The 24,049-nt window shown below is 46.6% G+C and overlaps 1 protein-coding gene across 4 annotated transcripts in view; it reads right to left on the reverse strand.

Moving 5' to 3' along the window:
- The window catches only part of ZWILCH (zwilch kinetochore protein), a 613,634-nt gene that overhangs the window by 529,128 nt on the left and 60,457 nt on the right, over positions 1-24,049 (reverse strand). For all 4 annotated transcript variants that reach the window (XR_011279846.1, XM_069625009.1, XM_069625010.1 and 1 more), the window contains one exon: positions 8,101-8,196. Coding sequence is in view for 2 of the 4 variants with exons in the window: in XM_069625009.1 (XP_069481110.1) it covers positions 8,101-8,196 (96 nt within the window). In the remaining 2 variants the exon portion in view is untranslated. The remainder of the gene's footprint in view (positions 1-8,100; positions 8,197-24,049) is intronic.

The raw sequence follows: 24,049 nt of genomic DNA on the forward strand, positions 1-24,049 counted from the left end.
CGCCCCTTACTTGCTACTAAGTACCACAATGTTGGGGAATTATATGGATATTGCCAGTCACCACACTAACTGAGTTGTAGACACTGGCAGGTGCACTGGCCATTTGAGTGGGTAGGGAGGACAGGTGGGGTTGTGAGGGAGGCTGGTGGAGGTGGGAGCGAGATGTGAAAGGGACACTGAATGCCGGACGGGCCCAGATCAGGACAGAAGCGCAGGATGCCCCTGGCCCATCTGGAAAGACTACGCTAGCCCAACATGCCAATTCAGGACAGAGATGCCAACTAACCAATTCCACTAACAATTTCCCCCTCTGCATACACCTCTCAAACTCCTAACCAAACACAACCACAAAACCTACAGCACAACAAACTTCACTACCCTGCAACAACAAAACAAAAACAGACACAGACTAGCACAACAGTACACAACGACTATCGGCCGCAAGCACCCCAGGCCCAGCCAACGGACCCACCGGGCTGAGGTCGCCAACAGCAGATCACTACTTTCTTGCATTTTTCCAGCTTCCTCCCACTAAATCACCCTCCCTTCCTCTTTCAGAGCCGCTCTCCCTTCCTCACTCCGGTGGTGATAATGTGCGGTACAAATGTTCTTTAACATTAACCTTAAGAATAGGGACGGCTTCTATGGCGTCCTTTCCCAGAAGGGCCTCTACTTCTTGTATTAGGATTCGCAGATGGTCTGGCATGGTCTGGCATCAGGTGTCGTGCTCTGGGCAGTCTGAATTGTGGGGGCCGGGGGGATGTGAATTCCACACAGTACCCGTGGGCGAAGGTTTTTAGAACCCACTGGTCTGACGTAATCCCCTCCCATGCTCAAAGGAAAGATGTTAAGCGCCCCCCGACTGGGGTGACATGGGAGGGGACTTGGATCCGTAGGTCATTTCTGACCGGAGGCTGTGGCTCCCCTGGAGTTGGGGCCTCTGTCATTGCCGCGCCTCTGACCCCTAGGTGGATAGATGGCAGGGGTGCTGGATGCTTGTCATGAGTTCCAGTTTTCCGTATTGTAAATTTTTTGTGCAGAATGGGATTGGCCTCGAAAGGACCGGCGGGACCCGCTGCCCCTTTAGGGGGGAGGGTTTTTGTGCGATTTGTTGCATGCTCTTTTTTGGCATTCTCTAGAGCATCGTTGACTGCTTTACCAATGAGATTCGATTCCTCGATAGGTTTGTTAATAAGAGCTGCTTAGGTCTCCAGCTTGAAGCCCGAGTTCCGGAGCCAAGCGTGCCCTTTTGAGAAGGGTGCCCTGAGCTAGGGATCTTCCTGCTGTCTCTGCAGTATCCAGAGTGTTTAATACATTTTGGTTGACCTGCCTGCCCTCGGCCACGATGGTGAGTAATTTGGTTCTTGAGGGTTCAGGCACCTCCTGGAGACCTTCTTGCATACGGTTCTACTGTGCATCTGCATAACTGGCAAGCAAAGTAGTGTTTGATATGCACGTGGTAAAAGCAGCTGCCGAGGTAATTCGTTTACCCAAGGAATACAATCTTTTTAACTCCTTATCAGGTGGTGGCCTTTAATATATGTAGGGTCAGTAGGCTGATGGCCAAAATAATTTCTCCACTCTAGGATTTACTGCCCTAGTCTGGGCTGGTGTGACCAGGGAAGGGGCCAATCTCCTTTTGATGGAATTCAGGAGAGGTATGGCTTGGATGGAGGTTTTTTTTTTTCTTTTAGAATATCCCCCACGAAATCTTGTTCAGGTAGGGCCTCCTGGGAGGCGATTTTAAAATAATCGTCCGCCTTTCTTCAGATGGCATTGAATGCCATTTGATCGTCCACTGGGAAAGCTTGGCGAGCCGGAGTGGAGCGAGCGGAGTCCAAACATAGGACATCCGTTTCCTGGTCGTGAGTAGGGGGTGTCCATGGTTGCGTCTCAACCTGGTGAGTGTCCTCCCAGCCTTCTTGTGATCCGCCTGGTCATCTACAGTGTAGTCTTGTAGGAAGGTATTCTCCTCTTCCTCATCATAAATGTCCTGGTAAGTGTCCATCTGAATCGCCTCTTCTGGGTGGATAGAAGTGACCTGTTCTTGAGAAGTCCCAAAATTTCTAGGAAATTTAGAAACAGGCACAAAGGGAAGGTCCTCCCGAGGTCTCTTGGGGGTAGGCTGCTCTGAAAGTGAAACACTTTTCCAAACGGTCCATGCACCCTTCAAATTTCTCTTTGGTCCATTTAGATGAACCAGAAGGGTGAAAAGGTGGAAAATTTTCATTTTTCTTCCGATGGCGATGAAATTTGCTTCCCATAGAGCTAGCCAAAAGGCTCCTACTCTCCTCGTAATCTTCTTGAGCATCAGGGAGATTGTGCGTCTTTCGACGTGTCCGCGGCCTTCTCCTGGTGCTTCGTTGTGTCTTTAGGCTTCAGTCCCACTGCCGAATCAATCCTAGCAATGCTTTTGGCAATGTTCGGCAAAGTGGGGCGTGCCGTATAGCTAGGAGGCCTAGCAGTAGATTTTTCCCCTACCGGTGCCTTAGAGGGCATCGGAGCATCAGACGAGCGCGCTTCGACGGCCTAATTTGGTTTGTAGGGAGCGCCCTTATTTTTTGAAGGCCCAGTCGCAAGACGCTGCTGCGGATGCGGGGGAAGGCTGTTGATCTTGAGGATCAGAGGATTCCGCCAAATCTTTCGGCGGTCCTGTCAGCGCTTTCGCCTGTTCTCAATGGTACTGTCGAAACCGGGGCAGAGGTTGTGTGTTTAGTGTGTTTGCGATCTTGTACGACCTTGCCGCTGGATGTTTTCCCCATAGCGTAACACACATCAGGCCTAGCGGTGTCGAGGACAGGCGTGGTGGACCATGAGGTGTCCCTAGTGAGGTCGATGGCATCCGACACATGCCTCGTCATCACTAGTGCCCCCGTCACTTTCAGCGGGTGCGGCAGTGGGGGAACAAGATCCAGCCCGCGACATGCCGTAGGTGGCACATGCTTAACGCGGTGCTCCTTAAGCAATTTAGGTCGAAGGAGTCTGCAGGCCGCGTAAGGCTCTTTGTCGTGGTCAAGGGGTAGACAATTATTGCACTTTATCGTGCTCGTCCTTCCAAGGGTATCTGGCCCTGCAAAAGGGGAAAAACCTAAATGGTGTCCTTTCCATAGCAAAAGGTAATAAAGACGATGACCAGACCTAGAGGGCAAAGAGGGGGATAGAGGAGACACATAGTTATAAAGATACGACCACCCGACCCCACTCACCCTACTGTGTAGGCCGGCCAGTGGGCCCAGCCACGTGCACGACTCCGCTGCCGGAGTTTAGGCGTTGAAGTCAGCCGCAGTCTTCGGCGTTGAAAGTCCCCCGTTGTCAGAAGCATCAGAAACAATATTTTCAGATGTGTGTGAATACTGGTATTTTCATGTGTCTAAATCCGTTAATTGGCCTTGGTTTGAACCCACGCACTGGCCTCCCAATGCAATGTTGCGTTTACTGTTGGGTATGGTTTTGGTCAGTCCAGGGGTGTATGGTTCTTGTACAGAGGTCACTCCCATTCCAGCACTAGAAGGCCGATATCAACCCCCTGGGTAGATTCATCTTAGTGTATGGGTCCCTGGCGGGGAGAGAAATACTGGTGCTAAATGTCTATTGGCCCAACATGGATGATTCCCAATATTATGCTGAGCTTATACATAACCTTGCTTCATACCCACTGAACCCTGTCCTTTCGTGGTGGGGGAGGTACTTACTTCAATGCTATTCTTGACTTGCATCTTAATAGATGTCCCCACACCAATAGGCCCCTATCGAAGGCTGCTCGCACCATCTGGGAAGGGATGGCAACTCTTGGGCTTGTGGATGCTTGGAGGGCAATGCATTGCTGTGATCGCTCCCACTCCTATTTATTCATCAGTCCACGGCTCCTCCCGCATTGACATGTCTCTAATTTCCGATACGTTACTTGAGGGGTTTTGGAGGGAGAGTGGGAGGGGGGGGCGAGTTCAGAAAGGCCTCCATGCCCCCTGGGGCCTGCAGTCGCTGGGTATTTAAATTGCAAGAGGTGGCATTCGCAACACTATAGACAACTGCAACTGTACTTTGAAACTAATGTTTGCTCAGTACTCTGATAAAGCCCTCAAGGTGTAGTATATACATGGGTTACCATGTCGGCCGAGTTCAGCGTCCTTAAGACAACCAGGCGGGACATAGCAAACATGAAAATAAACTGGGAGAACTACAACAAGGGCAAGCGGCTGATCCTCCCACAGCCACACTGGCACAGATTAAAGGTGACAATTGAGGAGATCAAGGCGCATGCACAGCGTGAGCATATGTTCTTTAAAACCCTGATGAATGCTAGGCGGTATGGAGAGGGCAAAAGACAGACTATTGCTGGCCCATATGGCACACTAGGGGGGGAAGGGGGGGTGGTCATGTGTGCATCCTGCTTAGCGGAGTTAACTTGGTACACACACACGTAGCCATTGATGAGGTGTTTACCAGATGCTACACTGACCTCTACTCTGACAAAGATACTTGTACTTTAGAGAACAGACCGGTTTCTTGACACCCTTCCGATCAGTCAACTATCGCAAGAGGCTAGGACCCTCTATGATCTACAGATTTCCCTGGCTGACATTCAAACAACTGAAAACCTGCCATCAGTAAAGGCTTCAGGTACAGAAAGCCTCATGGCAGAATCTTATAAACAATACTAGACACGACTGTCCTCCCTCCCCCTCCCCACTACCTACTTCAACTGTGGCCGGATGCTCTTGAGGCACAGGTGCTCACTGATACTATATGGCAGGCAGTTATTACAATTCTCCTAAAGCCAAATAAACCTGCAGAATGATGCGGCTCCTACAGACCCCTCTCCTTAATTAATACAGTTATCAAAATATTTGGCAAAGATACTGGCCACCCGTTTAATGCCATAATTATTCATCTAGACCAACCCGGCTTAATCCCAGGGAGATCCACTGCATTAAACCTACATCACCTTTTCAATATATTAGCACAGATAGACCCTGCTGCTACACTTGACATTCAAAAGGCCTTCAACTCCATTTGCTGGCAGTTTATGTATGCAGTGCTAACAAAGAGTGCGTTTGGCCCAAGGTTTTTCTCATCCTTTCGACTTTTATACACGACTCCAACTGCCCGTGTCTGCACTAAAAAGGGACACCATTTCCCATGATTTCCGATAGCCAGAAGCACCTGTCAGGGCTGTCCCCCATCACCCCTAATCTTCGCTATTATTGAACGGGTAGCAGACCTTATACAACAACATGGGCATGGCCACCGTGGAATCAGGATGAATGGGTGCCTAAAATAATCTCTCTACAGTGATGATCCATTGCTGTATACGAGACAACCACACAACCACCTAGTGCCTATCATGAAAGACATCCTGGGCTTTGGGGAAGTTTCAGGCCTCCAGCTGAACTGCAGTAAGTCTCAACTCTTCCCCATAACAGATGTCAGCAGTAAACCTACAAGGTTTTATTTGGGAACCATGCGTTACTTAGCGGTTATATTTGCAAACATGGGTCCACACTGTACGACCACAACAACGCTGCGTACATGACGCAGTTGGTGGGTAGACTTAAAAGCTGGGCCTGTCTGCCCCTCACCATTGTTAGCAAGATAGTACTTATTAAGATCACAGTGTTCCGCAAACTTTTCTATCTTTCCCTCAATGTGCCATTAAGGACTATGGGTGGTCATTCTTTCAAGACCTAGAAACAGAGATATGCAGGTTTGTATGGCATTCGGGTGAGGTGCAACTGAAGTGGGCCACGATATCACAGTCATTCGAGAGAGGCGGCCTTGCGGACCCTAATTTTCTTATACTGGTTAGCTGGGGATGCACATTTCACATTATTTTGGTTCTCAGAGGGCCTTCCGTCCCCACAGGCTCGATGAGAGAGGCACTCTGCTGGCGATTGGGACCTAGTCACAAATTATCCTGTCCCATTTACAGATGACCAAGTTCGACCCTGCTAGTATTTTGGCCTGGCGCAAACTATGTAAAGCGATCAGTGTGTCCATCTCCTATCACATGGATCTTGCCCTCTGGCACTTTATTCCCCCCTTTCCCATAGGCTGATGCCAGTTCCCAAAAGGTCTGGGCACAACATGGGTTTCACAAGCTAGGGGCCTTGTACTCTGAGGGTAATTTTATTCCTGCCAACGACATACCTATGCCTGCAAAAAGCAATGGGGTGGTTTTCCGGCAAAGCCAGAGAATGACAGTATTGTGGCATATTTTAATAGCGAGTGAAAACAAAGATCTGATGTTGTTATACCGCCCGATTCAGAGCCGCTCTATAGTGGCACAACTCAATGCTCGCTCTAAATGGGATGTGGATCTACAGATCAACATCACGGATGACCCGCTGGGCAGGAATGTGTGTGCAGACGCGTAAGGTGTCATAACTCCAAATTCAAACCAATACAATTTAAGTACTACATGCCATCATTATGCACCGGATAGGCTACGTTTATTTTCCAACGAGGCAGCGGGCGAATGTCCTAGATGTAACCACGCAAATGCCAAATACTACCATAAGATATGGGATTGCCTGATACTCAAACCTTTTTGGAATGATGTGTAAGATGTAGTCAGAGATACCTCTGAACCCGCTCTCGGCTGTGTGGCCAAATTTGTAAATCTGTACCACCTCCTTGCTAAACGTTGTATTCTACTCCACTGGATGAGTGCGCGATTCGTCAACAGAGACAACTGGCTAAGGGACATTGTGTAGGCCAATAATATGGAGGAACAATCAGCATGTATACAACCTGACGAATAACGTCCAAGAGACATATGGGACAGCTCAAAACATCTACGCCCGTTGCCACGGATTCCCAATTAGTCTAGTCTCAAGCCTCTGTTACTAAACCTGAACTGCTAGCTGCTACATCTGCCCTTAGGTTTTCCTGTGATGTACCCATCCGTGATGTGCGTTACTCTGACACTGCACCAGTTTGTCCGCCTCCTCCGTTGTAAAACATGCCATAATGGCATATTGCCAAGTGCTTTAATAAATAACTTTTTTTAAATTAAAAATGTTGCTATAGCCAGAAGAAGCAAACTCATTTGTAGCTATTACCACACACAGATACTAATTGTGCATTGCTTAAAAAGAATGGTCCTGCCTTTCCTGGTTTAGGATGCAAACATTAAATCTATTCTACTGCAGTATTTTCATTTAAAATATGTACTTGCCACGGTAGGTGCTAGGAGACCTATACCTGTGTCTAAGTTGTTTGAGCGTTTGCTTGGGTCATTATCCCTTCATCATCAAATGTGAACACGTTACTTTTCAGTGTGGCCAGTAGCTTTCAATTTGAAAGTGGGCACCCTGGTTAAGCAGACTAGACAATAGGCCACCTTAGTGCCAAAGATGTGGGTTTCAAAACGTAATTTTAAACTAAACAAAACAAGTGAATATGTGTACTTAACTATTCTTCTGCTTTGGCAGACTCCCTCCAAGGGTCCCCCACTTACAATTCTTGGTTTTATTTCCTAAATTGCTCTGCCTCTACCATCTCTTGAGTAAAGGACAGCTCTCTGGTCTTATTCCATAGATAGAACCCTTATTTCAGCCTTGTGATCGGTCGTTATCCATCTTTATTTCATTATGTAGGTGTAAATTCACTATCCTGTGAAAAGCCGGCATATAGCAATGGGTACACAAGTTATTTCCCATAGGGATGAAGAATGACTGGGGCACAAAGAAGAATTTGAGGCACAATATTGCTTAACACACTATGCCTTCTTTATGAAAACCACGCGTTATGACTGGCATCAGTGGAGCTTAGAAACAACTCTTATAAACATGATAATTCAAGAAACATTTTCTATTTACAAAACCAAACATGGTCCAGCAGTACAACAAATGAAATAACTACCGATTGAAATTAACACACTTTTCACCACCTTCGGATGCATTAAGTGTAGGCACAAAAATATTCTGCTTGGGGTCCTTCCCGGCCCTTCCTCCCCAAAAACTAGGGACAACAATTGCAATAAAATAAAAACCTTTAAAAAACGAGCATGATTATTTATGTTAAAAGTGACTCAGTGTTTCTAACCCAGTCTCTGGGTAAAGTCGAGAGCCAGTGCAGAATCCGCTGTTAATTACTCACCTTTTTCTCAGCAATAAATCTCATGCCATGGCCATTACAAAAAGAGTCCAACGGGCTCCTCTGTCCTTCTGTAATTGGCTGCACCTGGATTTCATTCTGGAAAAAAAAAAAGCATTGGTGTGGCACGCGATTATTTGGCCATAAAACATGTTAGGCAGTAGCCAGCAAATGTTATGAAATGTACATTAACTACTCCTTTTCTTTAATTGGCGAATTGAGTTGGTCAAAAGAAACTAACGTTTTCCATACTAGTTTGACAACTAACTGCTTACCTTCTGTTATCACCATTCACATTCTTACATTAGTCTATTATTGACTACATCACACTTTGCTTAAGCTTGAAGTCAGAGTTAACAGTCTGCATCTTGACCTGGGGAAAGCACATGGAGGTGCCCTGGCAAAAGTCACGAAATCCCCAGTAATGCCTGAGCACACCCTTGTGCCCTTTCATGCAACCAACATTTAATTGTGTACCAACTTCTCCAAATCTCCCTTGGACACAATGCTTAACAGCATATCCATCTCACCCTTTTTGCAAAACTATGGTGCACCCAACAGAACCGACACACCCATGCTGTCGCAAAACATTCTTACCCGGCCCGACGACAACCCTGTGAAGCTGTGGTGTGGCAATCTGCCAAAGATCACATTCTTTAGGTAAAGCAATGCTGGTAACGTTGGATTCTAGCCTTTCGATCGAATAGAGGGAACCATTTGCCTGGACAGATTAGCTGTTCTGAAATCTTACAAAACCTTTCTGCCCTCAGAAGACTGCTTGCCCTGCTCAGTCTGACAAAGAGAGGCAGGTGAACTGGTAACCAGTGAGGCCACAGGCAGATCTACAATCAATTATCATTCATCTAAAACTCAAGAGACTCTGACTTGGAGGAACGGCAAGCTTCAGTGACCTATATTCTACACCACAGTCTCTAAAACTTGGCTAGTGGACCTGCACCGTCAGAACAAATATCACATCTTCGCAGATTGTCTGTGGCTAGCTTAATATTTTGTCACTTAATCATCTCTCCTGTATGGAAGGGCACTATTGCAGTACTGGAACAGGTACTCCTGAACCGGACACTGCCGCTGGTGAACTTTGTCTTTTCAAACTCTTTACAACCAGACAGCTTGTGGTTGGTTTCCTTTAACCACATCATAAACCTGATGCAAGGACTATCCTTACACCAAGTTATGTATCTTGGTACTCTGAAATTCCACTAGGACTTCTCCCGGCGATACTAACCTGGCAGAGTCACAACTTAAAGATTACCTGGAATTCTGCAGGAACTAGTCTCCTGAACAACGATGAACAACTTGAGTAATGTATTGGGTGGTCATTCACTTATTGAATGTTAGGAAGCAACTGGCCCTTCAACCACCCTGCTGAGTGCAGCCTTGGCTGCTCTGGCAAATTTGCCATTAGGGGAGTTACGCAGACTTCAAGGTAAATGTTGCCTAGTTGAGAGGGGATGCCTCTCAATCACCAAGTGTGCAAAAGGTGGTTGAACTAACTCTAGTATTGGCAAAGAGATGGATTGCAATGGTTGGTGTTTAACCTGCAGAATTATGGAGATATGACTTATTCTGAGCTTTTTATTGCTTCAATTACTACTGGATTTAATTTTCAAGTTAGTAGAGTATAATATTAGGTTAAAAGAATTAGTGGAAATATGACCACAAATGTTAGCCTTCATAACAAATTGAAAACTAAAAAAGAAAGAACATTCTTAAAGCTCTGTAAACTTAGGGAATTGCACCCAGCCTGAGCTCAGAAATCGCAACAAAGATTCACTAACTCGGTTAAGAGATTTAGAGAGGTGCGTGTTCCCCCGCAATAAACATCTCTAAACATCAGAATAGTAACAGTATGAATGCAGATCGGTCTCAGAATCTATAGATTCTTCCTTATCCATCTCCTAACCTTGATCTTCTTGGGATTCTTCTGGTGATTCGGTCTTTTTCTTTTGGAAAAAATCTTCCTTTCATCTGGAAGGGATGAGGTTGAGCTCCCCCCCGCAGGCCACTTTGCCTTAATATCAATCTGCCAGGCAGCGGGGACTCCGGGGAGCCAACCCCAAACCAGGGAAAAGCCGTTAGGCTGAAAAACCCTGGAGGTCTTACGTTGCGCTGCCGAGTTCCAGGAAGGTCTTCCTTAACTGAGCTATGTAATCCACACACTCCGACAAGAAGTTGATGTTTCTGAAGCAATGAGGAAGGACTGAGAACAGAATAGGAGTCGCAAATAGTTATAGCCAGGAGAGTTCAGCAGATAGAGCATAGGCAAAGTATCACTTGGAGAGGATACCCTCTACTGTGTGTAGAAACAGAACAGCACAGAGTGCCTGAACCAGCCGACAGGAATGGGAATAGCTGCAAAGGAGCTCAGAGAAAGTGTGAAGCTGCAGAGAATTAGAAGTAGCACAGCCAATGCGGGAAGAGCACAGCGGGAGGAAAGCACGGGAAAAGCCACAGCCCAGAGCTGCGAGGAGGGACGGCGTTGAAAAACAAAACAGTGACGTGCTGTGGGATGGGAGGAGGCAGAGAGAGAAGAACAGGAGAGTCAAATGGTAGATGCACAAAGCGAACTACGCAGCGTCCTACCCAGAGGTAACACAAGGGTTGCAACGCACCGTCCGACTCAATGAAAGCGGTATATGCTTGCGGCGTCCATCTTGGAAGATGAAATCATGAAATCAACCACAATTCTGGTTCCTAGTTGGAACGAGGTGGGGAAATATGGAGTCGCCAGTGGCTCCATAGTTTCCATGACTGGTGCATGACATTATGACCTCTCTTTAATCGGGGTCCCCCCCAGCTTACCCGGATGAAATTTATGATGTTACTCCTTCCGACATGGCAGACAAATTCAGGACCGTTTTTTAAGGCTGTCACTGGAGTCGCTGTGTCCTACACAATTGCACCATTTGCAAAAGTGCACTTGTTTTACATCAAATAATTAGCAACTTTGAAGGATGACTAACAGAATTTGCACTGCAGCATTTAGTTTACCAACTTTTTAGAGTTGCAGACAGCTTCCCTTGGTAACATTATTTTTATAGTTTGTGTGCATTGACAAATGTTTATCAGGTTGTGCTTTACCACCGTAAATTAAAATGCACATTTTCTTTTTATGCTGGAGGAAAAAATAAATGGTTTGCCACTCTCGATGGAAATGGGCATCTTTTGCCTTTTTGTTGGATGGTGCATCCGCATCTGTCTTCAGGATTTCAACAAGGGGAATGTGTGTCTTTTTTGGGGCTGCATGTGCAAATTAAATCTGAAGATTATTCCAATCAAAGTATTACACTAAAACAAACAAAAAAGAAATCGGCATATACCACATTTTGCTTTCTCAAAATAAAATCCTCTGCTAGTTTAGCATATCCCCAATTCATGCAATTTGCTCACATGCTAAGTCAGGGAATCCAGCCAAGGAAAAGTAGGCCAAAGTCTACTTTGTTGACTACCCTTTAATGTTTTAATGTCAAAATAATTAGCAAGATTGGACACATTTACAAGTGGAAACCATGTAATCAAGTTATTTGGAAAAAGTGTAAATCACAGGGCTAAAATAACATTCAGTTTTATAGCGATGACTTGAAACCTGCACAAATCATATAACAACCCAACCAGCCAAAATCAAAATCATTACATAAAAATGTTGAGCAAAGAGAGTACGGTTGTAGCGAGGGGCGACCAATTCATATTGGGTAGCGACCTGACACCCATCTGCTCTATATGAAGGAGGCAATAACACAGAACAGATCACAGCATCACCTCCTGTCCATGCAGGTCATTCTGGTGCATGACCAATGGGCCATGCCTGGATTGCATGTGCAGCTTCCTCAGACATATGGAAATGTTCCATATGTTTGAGAATTGCTTGTAAAGTGGATGGTGTGTTGCCAATTGTTTAGGAAAAACACTGCTACTAAATTGCACCATTTCAGACCAGTGTTGAAAGGCTGAAAACGCCTGCCAGAATTTGAACATATTCATGCAGGTTCTCCACATATCTCTGTAGATCTCCCCATTTGTGTACATAGCCAAATGGGATCAACCCTATTCATTTTTCTCCCATCCCATAGCTCTCCCCAGTGTTCTCTCCCTGTATTCACCATCCTGTTTTGTACAGTGCTCTTACTTCGTAACTAGGTTTAAGCTATAATAATCCTATACACATATACATACAAACCACTGCTCAATTTTCCCACCCAATTACTTAATTTGTTTTCTTGTTTCGTAATACAAAGGCTGACACAGAACTCTCAAATCATTTTTTTAAGTCCTGGCATTAGTGGCACATGTGACTTTACGTTCCCGTTTAGTTTTTATAAATGTAGTAGCAAGCACCAGAATGCAGTACGCAAGTAGTTTTCCAAATTTACATAAATATAAAATTGGTGTTAGCGGTTGAATTCCTATATTGGGACACGCATAGAGGTGGGCTCCTCCATATCATAGCAAATTCCATCTTAACCTTTAATACAGTTACTACTGCCTTTCAGTATCTTCAATAAAAATGAATGCAGAGTTTCACCATAAACATCAACACTTAATGCTAGATGTACCTTGCAAGCTGGGGCACCGATTGTCTTTTCTACACTCAAGCGCACACACATCAACACTCGCCAAAAAACTATTACACCTGTAGCTTTATTTTCCCCATTCCGATTAAAAGCCTACAAATACTAATGCTAACCAAAATAAATCTAAAGAAACACAGTGAGACTGAAACAATCACAGCCTCAGCTTTGTATCACAATGCATGTAGATTTCTACACCCCCTCCCTTTTTCGCCCATCAATTGCACCTCTTGGTGACAATGGCCACAACAAAAATTCCTATTTGCTTTTGTTATTGATATGTAACCCCTTGTTGTGACACTGCCCCCCAGCCCTTTGAGCCCCAATGCAGCCCCTCTCACCGTGCACATCTCTTTTAACTGTTTGCTTTGCAAGGAGAGGAGATCGAGACGGCAGGGGAAGGGGCCCAGGCCAGGAACTTCAGACACCACAATAACCTCACAGTGCTCATTTTGGTGTTTGATGCAAAGAGCTACTGGGAAGCCGCAGGAGAGCTACTGGCTGCCTGGGTCTAGGATGTTCATTAATATATTATGGGTCACCTGTCTGCCCTCAGTCACGACCGCCAGCATGTGTGATCGAGCATGTGTGATCGTGTGGGCTCTGGGGCCCTCGAAGGCCTTCCTGGAGCAGGCCCTATTGGACATCAGTGTACCTTAGCGAAGAGAGTAGTATTGTTAGCTATTCGGGTAGAAGTAGTAATAAGCTTCCCTAGAGGGTCACTTTTTTGCAATCTTCATCAGGGGGAGCTTCGGCTGTGGATAGTGGAATCCCTGCCTTCTTTCTAGTTGTTGTAACAGCCACGAAGTATGGAGTGGCATGACCTTGTATATACATAGGTTCTGATGGAGCGGGGCAGAACAATTTCTCAACCCGAAAGTTGACTGCCCTTGTGAGGGAGGGTGACAATAAAAGAAGGAGCTAGGCGTTTATTAAATTGAGCAGCGGAATAGCCTGGATAGTGAGAGGCTTTTCCTTGAGAATATTTTCTACAAAGTCGTCATCAGGGGCCGTCTCCTGTGTAGCATCTCAAAATGATCTGCAGCTCTTTTTAGGATGGCATTAAATAGCATTTGATCATCCATAGGCTATGACCGTCTTTGCTGAGGCAAAGATAGCGTGTCTAGACAAATAATGTCCAGGTCAGGGGTATGTGTGGGTAAAAACCAAGGCCCCTGATCTGCTAGCTGATCCTGCTCCCAGTCCTGGTCCTGGTCAGCTGTGTCCTGATCAAAAGGATTGTCCTAGTCGTAATCAAAGACCACCTCACTATGAGGCGCTTTACAATGAACAATAAATACATTAAACATGCAACAGTAGAAGCAATGATGGTAAACATAAGTCAAACCAAAAAATCAGCATGTAGAACAATTTACATATGAGAAAGAAGAGGGGTGGAGAAGGAAAGAGGGGGAGAGAGAGCAGCGATTAAAGTGAGTGGTAGGAAGAAGGGAGATTTAGAAGAGAAGGAGAAGATAAAGAGAAGGGTACAAAAAAAGAGGGAAAGGAGGGTGAGAGGGGAAAGGGGATCAGGGAGGGGAATGAAGAAGAAGAGATTTCAGTGAGGAGCGGAAGGAAGAATAGGTAGGGGAGGAACGGCTAGAGAAAGGTAGGGCTTTCCAGTGTAAGGGGGCAAGGAGCTGAAAGGAACAGAAACTAGAAGAGACACAAGGGGGTGGGGGAACTGAAAGTAAGAAGAGATCAGCAGAACGAAGGGAGCGAGAGGAGGAGTAAAATGAGAGAAGAGAGAAGAGGTAAGGAGGAGCAAGGTTGTGAAGAGATTTAAAGACCAGACAAAGAAGTGAAATTTAAGTTGGGAGTGGAAAGGAAGCCATCCTAGCTGAGAAAGTGAGTTGGAAATGGAGTCATGAAGAGTGAGAAGATAGAGGGTGTGGATGGCAGAGTGATAAAGGGATTTAGGTGGGAAGCGGGGAGACCAAAGACGAGAGAAGAACAATAGAAAAGACGAGAAAAGATGAGGGAGGAGATTAAAAGTTTGGTAGCATGGAGGGTGAGACGGGAACAAACTTTACAGATGTTAAAGAGATGGTAGCGACATGCCGAAAGGTGAGAGAGATATGACGAGTAAAGGAGAGGGAAGAGTCACAATAAATGCCAAGATTACGAGCATGGTTGGAAATAGGGAGACTAGAAGGGGGAAATTGAATAGAAGGAGGGGGAGATGGAGGATGAAGTGTGTTAGATGGAAAGAACAAGACTTCAGTGTTAAGAGAGATAGTGAGATGACATCCAATTTTTTAATGGCAGTAAGACAGGAAGAGACATTAAAATGTAAGTCAGAGGTGAAGGAAGAAAAGGAGAGGAACAGTTGGGTGTCATCGGCAAAGAAATGAGAAATCCCGAAGGAGGAGATGATCGGAGCGAGGAGTGAAGTGTAAAGAGAATAAGAAGGGTCCGCGGACAGAGCCTTGGGGAACACCGTATTCGAGAGGCCTCTTGGTGGACTTGTGTAGGAATGGGAAGCTTTTGCAGCTTTTGTGGGATGGGGCACAAGTCTCTCTCTCTCCTGGTCTCTTGAAGGTAATGTATTTATCAGAGAAATCTATAAATTGGGCCATTTTGTCCATATCATTTTCAAATATTTGCCTAGTCCACAGGGAAGATGTAGAGGGTGATGGAGGTGGAAAAGGCTGCTCAGAAGGGGGAGATTTTCCTGGCAAAACCTTTGAAAGAGTCTCGGGGGCTTTTGTATACTCCTCTCAGCGAGATGGGGTGCCCCTTTGTTCTGCTGCCGAAATAATAGCTGCAAGACTCTTGCATATTTTCGGAGGTTGAATACTAGGTTGAACCGCCTTGCGGCGCCATCGCAGGCAATGACACTGCCAAAGTCTTAGGTGCTAGCGTGCCCTTGGACAGCGTGTCAGCGACCGTGTGTATTTTGGGGAGGGGATGGGGGTGCCCTTGTGAGAAGAAAGCCCAGTCGCATGCAGAGAAGACGGTTGTGCGGAGGGCGCCGAACCGCGAGGTTCGGAAAACTCAGAAAATGTCAATGGGCCTGTTGGTGTTAACGCGCTTCTTTGACGTGTCTGTCAAAGAGGCCTTAAGGGTTGTTTGTTTGGGTTTAGGTGGTGCATGAGTGCCTCTGTCGCCGGTGGTGTGTACTCCACATAAAGACGGGGCCTGTCTGTCGAGCCAGTGACTGGCATCTGGGAACCAGAAGGTTCCGCCGAAAGGTCTATGGTTTCCAGATTGGAGGCATGGCTGATGCTGGAGTCTTCGTCATCTGAAGCGACAGCGCCAATACGGGGGGAGGGTGAGGGGGGGGGGGGTTTGCGGGCGCCCACCATTTTGTCTGCCTGTCATTTAACATCTTGGGACGAAAGAGCTTGCAGGACTTACAGGAACACTCGTTGTGGTCTCGAGGTAAACACCTATTACAATGGCGATGGGTTTCCTTCCAGGGGAATTTGCCGACAAAATTTAAAGGGCGTAGTCTCCATAGCAGAGGTAGACGGCAGCCAGACTGAATAGGGAAAGAGAAGGGAAAAGGAAAGGCATTCTTGAAAAAGAATAAACCCAGGGCCCCACTCTCCCTACTGTAAGGGCCTGGCCGGAAAGGCCGGGGCTATGCAATTGCCAGACGTCGATCCGTACACCAGTCGGCGAGCAGTAGTGGGGGTCTTCGGTGGCAGGAAGTTCACAAAGCAGTCGTCGAAATGAAGCAGTCATAAGATTAGACGACTGTAGGTCGTGGGACAAAGTAACAATATTGAGCAATATAAACTCTTGCGAGCGCTGCATAAGGCGACCAACCAGTAGGGCGGAAAAAAAATCTGAGGGACCTCGACGCGCGAGGGATTTCGAGTACACTACATGTCACGTTAGGGATAGTGCTACAGTCACACCCAAGTTGACGTCCCCTTTCGATCTTTGGAAGAAAGATGCACTACTTACTACTAGATGTCAGACTATAAGCACAGCATGTGATTCTTAGCAGATTAACAAGCATCACAACTAGAATTCAGGAAAGGGCTGACATGAGGCATTTTGGCGTAGTGTCCAGCCCTTGAATTTTTTGTTCAGCCTACCCCATGTTCATTGAAAGGGTGCTTCAGGGTTCATAGCACTTCTCAACAAACGTGGTCCCAGGTATGGAAAACATGGCTTTGTAACGCTTTCTCATATGGTTGAACAGAAAGCAGTCTCTTTTCTTCTGCTGGCGTCAGCCCGAATTCTTGACATGCCTTGGATAGCATGGAGTGAAAGCCCCTGTGGCATCTGGCGGTGAAGGCTGTGCTGGGCTACCTTGTGGCTCTGGTTGGTCAGTATCATCCGTATCCCAGGTATCGTGCCTGTGTGGTGGTGGAGTCAGTATCCTTAGAGTCAATGTCTGTATCTGTCAACTCCCCCCCCCCCTTCTTCCTGGCCACACCACAGTGGACTTCCTCTACGTGGAGGTGGGGGCCTGGGTGGAGATGGCAACCTAGGGGTTATGGAAGGTCGCTCTCAGAAATGGGATGTATGTCCTTTATCTGCCTGTGGAAGAGGACGTTTCTGTCCTCCTACCGTCGCTTGGAGGAGACCCTGTAAGGGGCCGGAGTGTGGCGGGTTAGCCTGGACTTAAGTTGTTCCAAAAGGTTTTGTAATGTTGACACCTGTAGAGACAGTAAAGATAGCGGGTTTATTAAGGGGCATGTCCGAGAGGGGGTGGGGGGGGGCACTGACTGCCCCAAAGGTGCTGTTGAGGGACCTGCGTTAGGGTGAGAGGCCTGCAGTATTATTGGTGTCCTCCGTTCTCCTGTTTGTGGTAGACTGGCTCCGCTGTCTTGGGTATGCATTGGGTGAACAATAGGGTTTTCTCAGTCAGACTGTCTACTGGGGAGTTGATTGGCACCTCAGAATCTGACGCAATTTCATGCTGGAGGATCCTTTGGACAAGTCTGGTCATTCCTTGAGGATCTATGGCTTCCTATTGAAAGGGAGACTGGTGAATGCCCACCGCCCCCCCATGCAGGGCCTGCTGTGTGATAGGTTGTAGAAGGTCCTCCGTCCAAGAGCAGTGGATTGCGCCGTGGATAGGACGGAATCCATAGGTTTGGAGGGTTCTCAGCACGCTGTGGACACTCAGGAAGACTGTTTTCGTATCTTTGTCAACGAGTGTGCCGTTGACGATGTCCCGGCGACGATCTGTGCCTTTCCTTAGGTGAATGAGACGCTGATTCCTACCAGCAAAGAAGACGGTTGAAATCTGAGGGGAAGCGGCTGGGGCAGAGCTATAGACTACGTCCCATTGGTAGGGACCAAAAGCACCCACAACTATATGGGTAGGACACAAAGGTGTCAAGTTTTTCCTTTAGGAAATGCATTATAACATAGGTAACCAGTGATTCCCAGACAATGTACAATATTCACAGCCTGTGAATCTAATTATTAAAGATCCAACCCTGGAGAATGCTTGTTCTTCTCGGGACTTCAGCAACTTTTCTCGGGACTTCAGCAACTTCTACAACTAAAAAGTATTTGTTTTGAATGTTGCAAGAATGGTGTTTCACTAGAGAAACGGAATTAGGTACATGCAACCACTCTTTGATGATGAATTTGAACTTAAAGACTGTTGCTCCCTTTATTTATATAGAGTTCTAATTCAATGTGAAACAGGAATCACAATTAGTCACACGCAACCATTCTTTGATTGTCAGTATTTCCTGTAACAATTCGGGAAAGTCAGCTGCTACCTCTCAAGTGATTATCGTTAACATTCTCCCTCTTAATAGGAAACACGCGACCCCCCCTGCTTTGCTTCTATGCAAGCACTTCAACTTGTGCTACATACACGCAGGATACAATACCTTTGTTGTAAAGACGTACCACTTCAACAAACAACTTGATACTCTCTCCCACTTCTATTCAAGTGTAAATTTAGCTGGTTACAGTTACCGGCAAGTTGTTTCTTGTGAATGGAGTACAGAGCTCCACTCACCGGCTCCAAAGTTACAAAGGTTGCGAGCTGCTTCCACTTCCAGACTAGCCTTCTTGTAATGCTTCAGGCACTCTTGGGACCACACATCTCTTTGCAGTACGGGTATGTCTGATCCAGCCTCGACCTCTAAGCGTCTCCTTCTCTTCTTCTTCCCTCGGCTTGCTTCTGCACACGGGCCGCTGGTAGATGCACCGCTTTAGCTCTGCATTCACAGCGATTAGGCGCACCTGGAAACACTTAACTTCTCCCAGTCTCTTCCAATGTAGCCACAGCCAAACAGGGTTTATGAGCACAGGACCAACTCAGAACCAGCAGGTGAAATCTGCTCTTCTCTCGCTCTGGGGTCCCTCAAGTGGTCACACTTCCTTGTGAACTGCCAGCCTTGTGCTCCGCTTCTTCTGCTACTACTGCTGACCTTCCAGCTTCTGCCTGCTGCAGCCTTTTATTCCTCTCAGGTGGGTCAAATGGCTTCAGGTGCAGGTCCTTAGTGTTAATTGCCTGAACCTGGTAAAGTTCCAACCCCCCTCTTGCCCCCCTGTGATACGCGAGTATGCCCCGCCACTCCCTTTTTGCACCCCTGTGATGCATGTCTGCCCTCACACCCCCTTCATGCCCCCGTGTTGCATGAGTGTGCTCCCACCACCCCAGCCCCGTGATGTGTGTGTGTGTGTGTGTGTCCCACACTCCCTCGGGTCTTCCTTATGGTGTGCCAATACCCCCCTTTTCTCCCACTCTCCAGCACTTTGCTTTTCATACTTGCCTCCTGGCCTGTATGATAGTTCATGTCCCCCGTCCTCTTTTTGTTGTAGCCCCAGTCTTTCTCATCTAACGGACCTCCCCTCCTCTTGTCAAATTCCGGCACAACCTCAATTGCCGTCAGGCATAGTAATTGTAGCCGCCTGTCTTTCTCATCCACCTGCCCCGCCCTCTCCCGTCTCCTCCACTCCCCTCTGCTTCGCTTGTTAAATTCTGGCACTACCTCAATGGCCATCAGGCATAGTAATTGTAGCCGCCTGTCTCCTGCTCTCCCCTCCCTATCAATTGTTCATTAGCACTTACTATCATTTGGCTCGTGACCTCTGTGATAACAGCTTGTTTGTCTTTTCCCCTTCTTCCCTCTGTGTCTTCTCCTCCCACTTCCCCCCCTCCCCTATAGCACTATTATTAATCGTCGAAAGACCTAGCATGTTAGTTGCTTGTTTTGTTCCTCTCCTTATCCCTCACTCCATATCCTCCCCTCCTATTGTTAATTTTCCAGCACTATATCAATTGTCATCAGGCATAGTAATGTTTTGGCATAGTAATGTTTTGTCTTTTTACCACCCGCCCCTCCCCGCCTCCTTTTTTGTTTCCTTGCACCATCCGAAATGTCTCCAGGCTGAATTGTTTTCAAGGACATGTAAGAATGTAACTTTATTCTCCCATGTTCCCTCCCTCCTTGACGCGCTTTGAAACACATTGTGTATAGGCGCTATGCAAATGAACAATCAAAGACTATTAGGCCTGCTTGCCTGTCATTTACCTCTGGATACCTCCTCAGCCCTCTTCTTCGTCACAGTCCCTGAGGGATTCTGGGACATAATAGTCCATTTTAAGGAAATCAGGTTTTTCCACCTCCAACACTTAAGGGTGGTAATTTGCTTAATATTTTTAGAAGAGGAATTGTGGGGATTAACCTCATCAGAGATAGATGATATAGAAAAAGCCGTCATTCGTTGTGTTAAACCTTTGGTGTTGAGGACATTTAATTTTAGGGGTACATAAGACATGTTCTTTGGATACAACACTTTGTTGGGTTACAGCCCTGGAGATTACCCTTCCATCCTTAATAGACGGTTGATAGAAATCAAAATGACAATAAGTCAGTTCCTTCCTTGACCAAGCGGCAAGAGTATCCCTCTCAAAGGAAAAATACTGTGCCTCACCCTGCAAAATCTCCCCACTAGCCTGGGCCTCGTCTTCACCCAGGCGATGCTCCCGTAGTACACCCCCACCACCCCCCAAGATTTGAATCAGGCAGTCTGCCCTTTCCTGGCCATCTGGGAGAAGACTTTAGGCAGGATTTTGGTGGGGGATCCGCAATTTGTACAGACTTGCAACTTTAAACCTGGCCTCTGGAATTGTCCAAAGACTCTGGAATTCCTGTTGAATTATGGCCATTGAAAAAGAGTGCTGTGCAGCAGCTGGAGCTATCAAACACTACAGTGCTCCTTTGAAGCTTGTGGGAACATCAAAGAAATCTGGGATCCCACCAGTCAGATACTGCCCGGTCCTTGGGCAGAACGAATGTCGGACTGGGTTGTGCACTGGGATGTCTGGCAAGGTAAGATCCCAGGGCAACCAAAAGGATTCCGGTTCAGTGAATGCCAGATGTATGGTTGTTTTTAGGAAAACTAGGACCAGGTCTGTTAAAGTAAACAGTATGATTTGTTTGGAGGAGCAAGGGCAGCACAGCTGGATCTGGGTGAAGACCCTCCCCCCCCCCCCTTCTCGCGACATACATTAATCTATGGGAACAATACTAGATAACGTGAGCTGACCAGTGGAGAGAAGGTTAGCAGATCTCACTTACTAGAATGCCTTTCAAAGGTTAGACTCTGGTGCCCTGAATGAATCAAGTGTGCGTTTAATCTCTCCCATATATCCTCTCCCCCACCCTCCATCTCCCTACTTCCCACTACCTCCCCTTCACATCCCTTTCAAACTATGTTCAGATAAATCTCTCTTGGGCAACTTGCGGTTCAGCCCGGATCCTTATCAGATCCCTTTCTTTCACTCAATTGGTCTCCCTCAGTCAGGCTCAGACAAATTGTGTTGTACTTTGAACTATCGAAGACTTTCGAATGTGCACACGGTTTAGCTTGACCCGTTGCATGACCACTTTGATCTCAATATTCCTTTTTCTCACACTCACCATCTGTTGGACACCCAACAGATTTTCGACTGTTCAACCATTGGCGATGGACCAATTTGTGTATGGTATTTTTTCTGTCAAAATTCAATTATAAAGTTCAACTGCTCCTTTTGGTTTCCAATTATATTCGTGTCGCTGTTTGCAAACACCTCACACACTGTTCTCTTTGTACAGTGTTGCTGCTTGCAACCTTGGTTCAAAACACAAGCTGGTTTGGCATCAGTCTCTCCGACTGACCGGCTGTGCTGCCTTTTCTGACGCTGCTTAGTTGTAGGAGCCAAGGACAGCACCACAGCGGCAATCGCTCCACCCCGCCTTGGTTATCGACGCGACAGGGGCCCGGGTACCTCCGACACTGTGCACGTTTGATCAGCCTTAGTTCCTGGTATTCGGTTTCTTACTTTCCAAGGCTCACCAAAGTAACGGTCTTCAGAGGTCAGGGGTACTTCCCTCCTTGCGACTCTCTGGTCTCGCAGTTTTTTCTCGGTGTATTAAACTGCCATCTTGGCACTGCTGCTTCATCGTGTGGTTTGCCTTTTATCTGTGTGGGGAAGTGTGATGAAGTCAGGTGTGTGTAATAATCCATAATTGCCTGTCCATGATGTTGGGACACGTCAGGTATCCGGCTCTGGTGTCAGTCCGTTGTCGCTCACGGTGAACTGTCCATGACAACGTGTGTGTCTGGAGGGGGGGAGGGGCGGAGGGGTTTGAATTCCTAGGGAAAGGTGTTATTAGGAAGGGGATACCGTGTCTCACCCTGCGGTGTCCCTCTTCTACCCCCCCACCCCAACTCTCAGAGAACCCCTCATCCATGTGATCCTCCCACACTGGTCCACACCCAGGAACTGGATCCAAAAGCAATGGCCATGTCCTGGCCACCTGGATGATAGATCCACGGGGATTAGCGGGTGAGATACCTTCAGGTTTCTCAAACTAGTGGTTGGTATCGTTTGATCAAAGATTGTTTTAATTCATCACAGATTATTCTACAAACGTTGAAGTTTGGGGAGGGGGAAGGCAGAGGTTGCGCTACTGCTAGAAGGGGACATGCTGTCTTTCAGTTCTTAATGTGTTGCAATACAATCTTCGATAGTCTCCGAAACAAATTTTGTGAGCCTGGTTTCGAGCTTTTTTTGCGACGAGTTATTGCATAAACATCAACGAAACGCAGTCCATGACTATTAAATTTGTATTTTGTATTTGTTTTATTTATAACGCGCAAAACCATCAGGCCCGCAGGCATCAGGGCGCACTTTGTACAAAGTTACAATAATGCAAATATACAGACATAAAAATAATATTAACAGAATACTAACAAGGTTTCTACCATCATACATTACGGTGGTAACAGTGCCAATCAGGCTTGACAGTGGATATACCCATAGGGTGTACAGAGAATAGTACCGGAGGTCAGCAGGCCAGAGTATGTCAGACAAAGGTGCAGAGCATGTCTTAGTGCTGATCAGAAAGATTTGGCTTTCATTTAAAAATGAAGTATGCGATTGAAAGTTGGGCAACGCTCGATAATGCTGAGCAATTTGGATAAGATACACTGAGCTAAGTTGGCAAATATTTAGCAGATGGTGCAGGTAGGGTGGCATTCTTCAGATAGCCTTATGCTAACCTGAAACACATGGGGTTTTAATAGTTTAGCCAATTTAAAAACCCAAACTTTCAGAAAATGTACATTTAACTTCACTCTCAACACAACCCTGTCCTTGTGGAATATAGTAAAATGTGGCTTGGAAGAAAAAGCCTGCAAATAGCTCACTCCTCATGCAGATGTTATAGCAACCAATAGCATGTCTTAAAGGTCAACAACCTCAACGGACATGTGTGCAACAGTTCAAATGGGGCACACATTACAAACTTCAAAACCAAGTTAAGGTCCCAAACCAGAACCTGAAAAGTCGATGGCGGGAACACATTTGTGAGCCCTTTCAGAACTGATTTTTACCAGTGGGATCTTGAATAGCAACAGTCCTCGGATGAGCTCTTAAAGATCGAAAACGCTGCCAGGTAACCCTTAATAGTTCCAACCTGAATACCTTTGTGTGCAAATGAAAGCAAAAAGGATAGAACATCGCTAAAAAGGATCATCCTTCTTTTCTCTGCACCAGCCGCCAAACTTATTCCAACTGCAACGGTACAGAGACTTTGTTGCTGGCCTTCTGGCCGAAAGAAACACCTGCATCAGGTCCCTATCCTCATGTCAGCTTTTCAGAAACCACGCGTGAAGGTTGAGAGTCTTCTCTGGATGGAGACACGCAACGTTGAGATGATCCAAGGCTTGCTGAACTCGCCCTGATCAGCCAATCATCGAGATAGTGGTAGACGTGAATCCCCCTCTCCTGAGATGCGCTGCCAACACCACCATCACCATCAGGTTGGTGAAGACCCTCGGTCGGAAGTCAACCCGAATAGCAGGACTCTAAACCAATAGTGCGAGCCGCCAACGGCAAATCTCAGGTATTTCCTGTGCTTGAGATGGATCTGCACATGAAAATA

The sequence above is a fragment of the Ambystoma mexicanum genome, chromosome 11 (genome assembly GCF_040938575.1).
Source record: "Ambystoma mexicanum isolate Mex_15411 chromosome 11, UKY_AmexF1_1, whole genome shotgun sequence".
Taxonomy (NCBI): Eukaryota; Metazoa; Chordata; class Amphibia; order Caudata; family Ambystomatidae; genus Ambystoma; species Ambystoma mexicanum.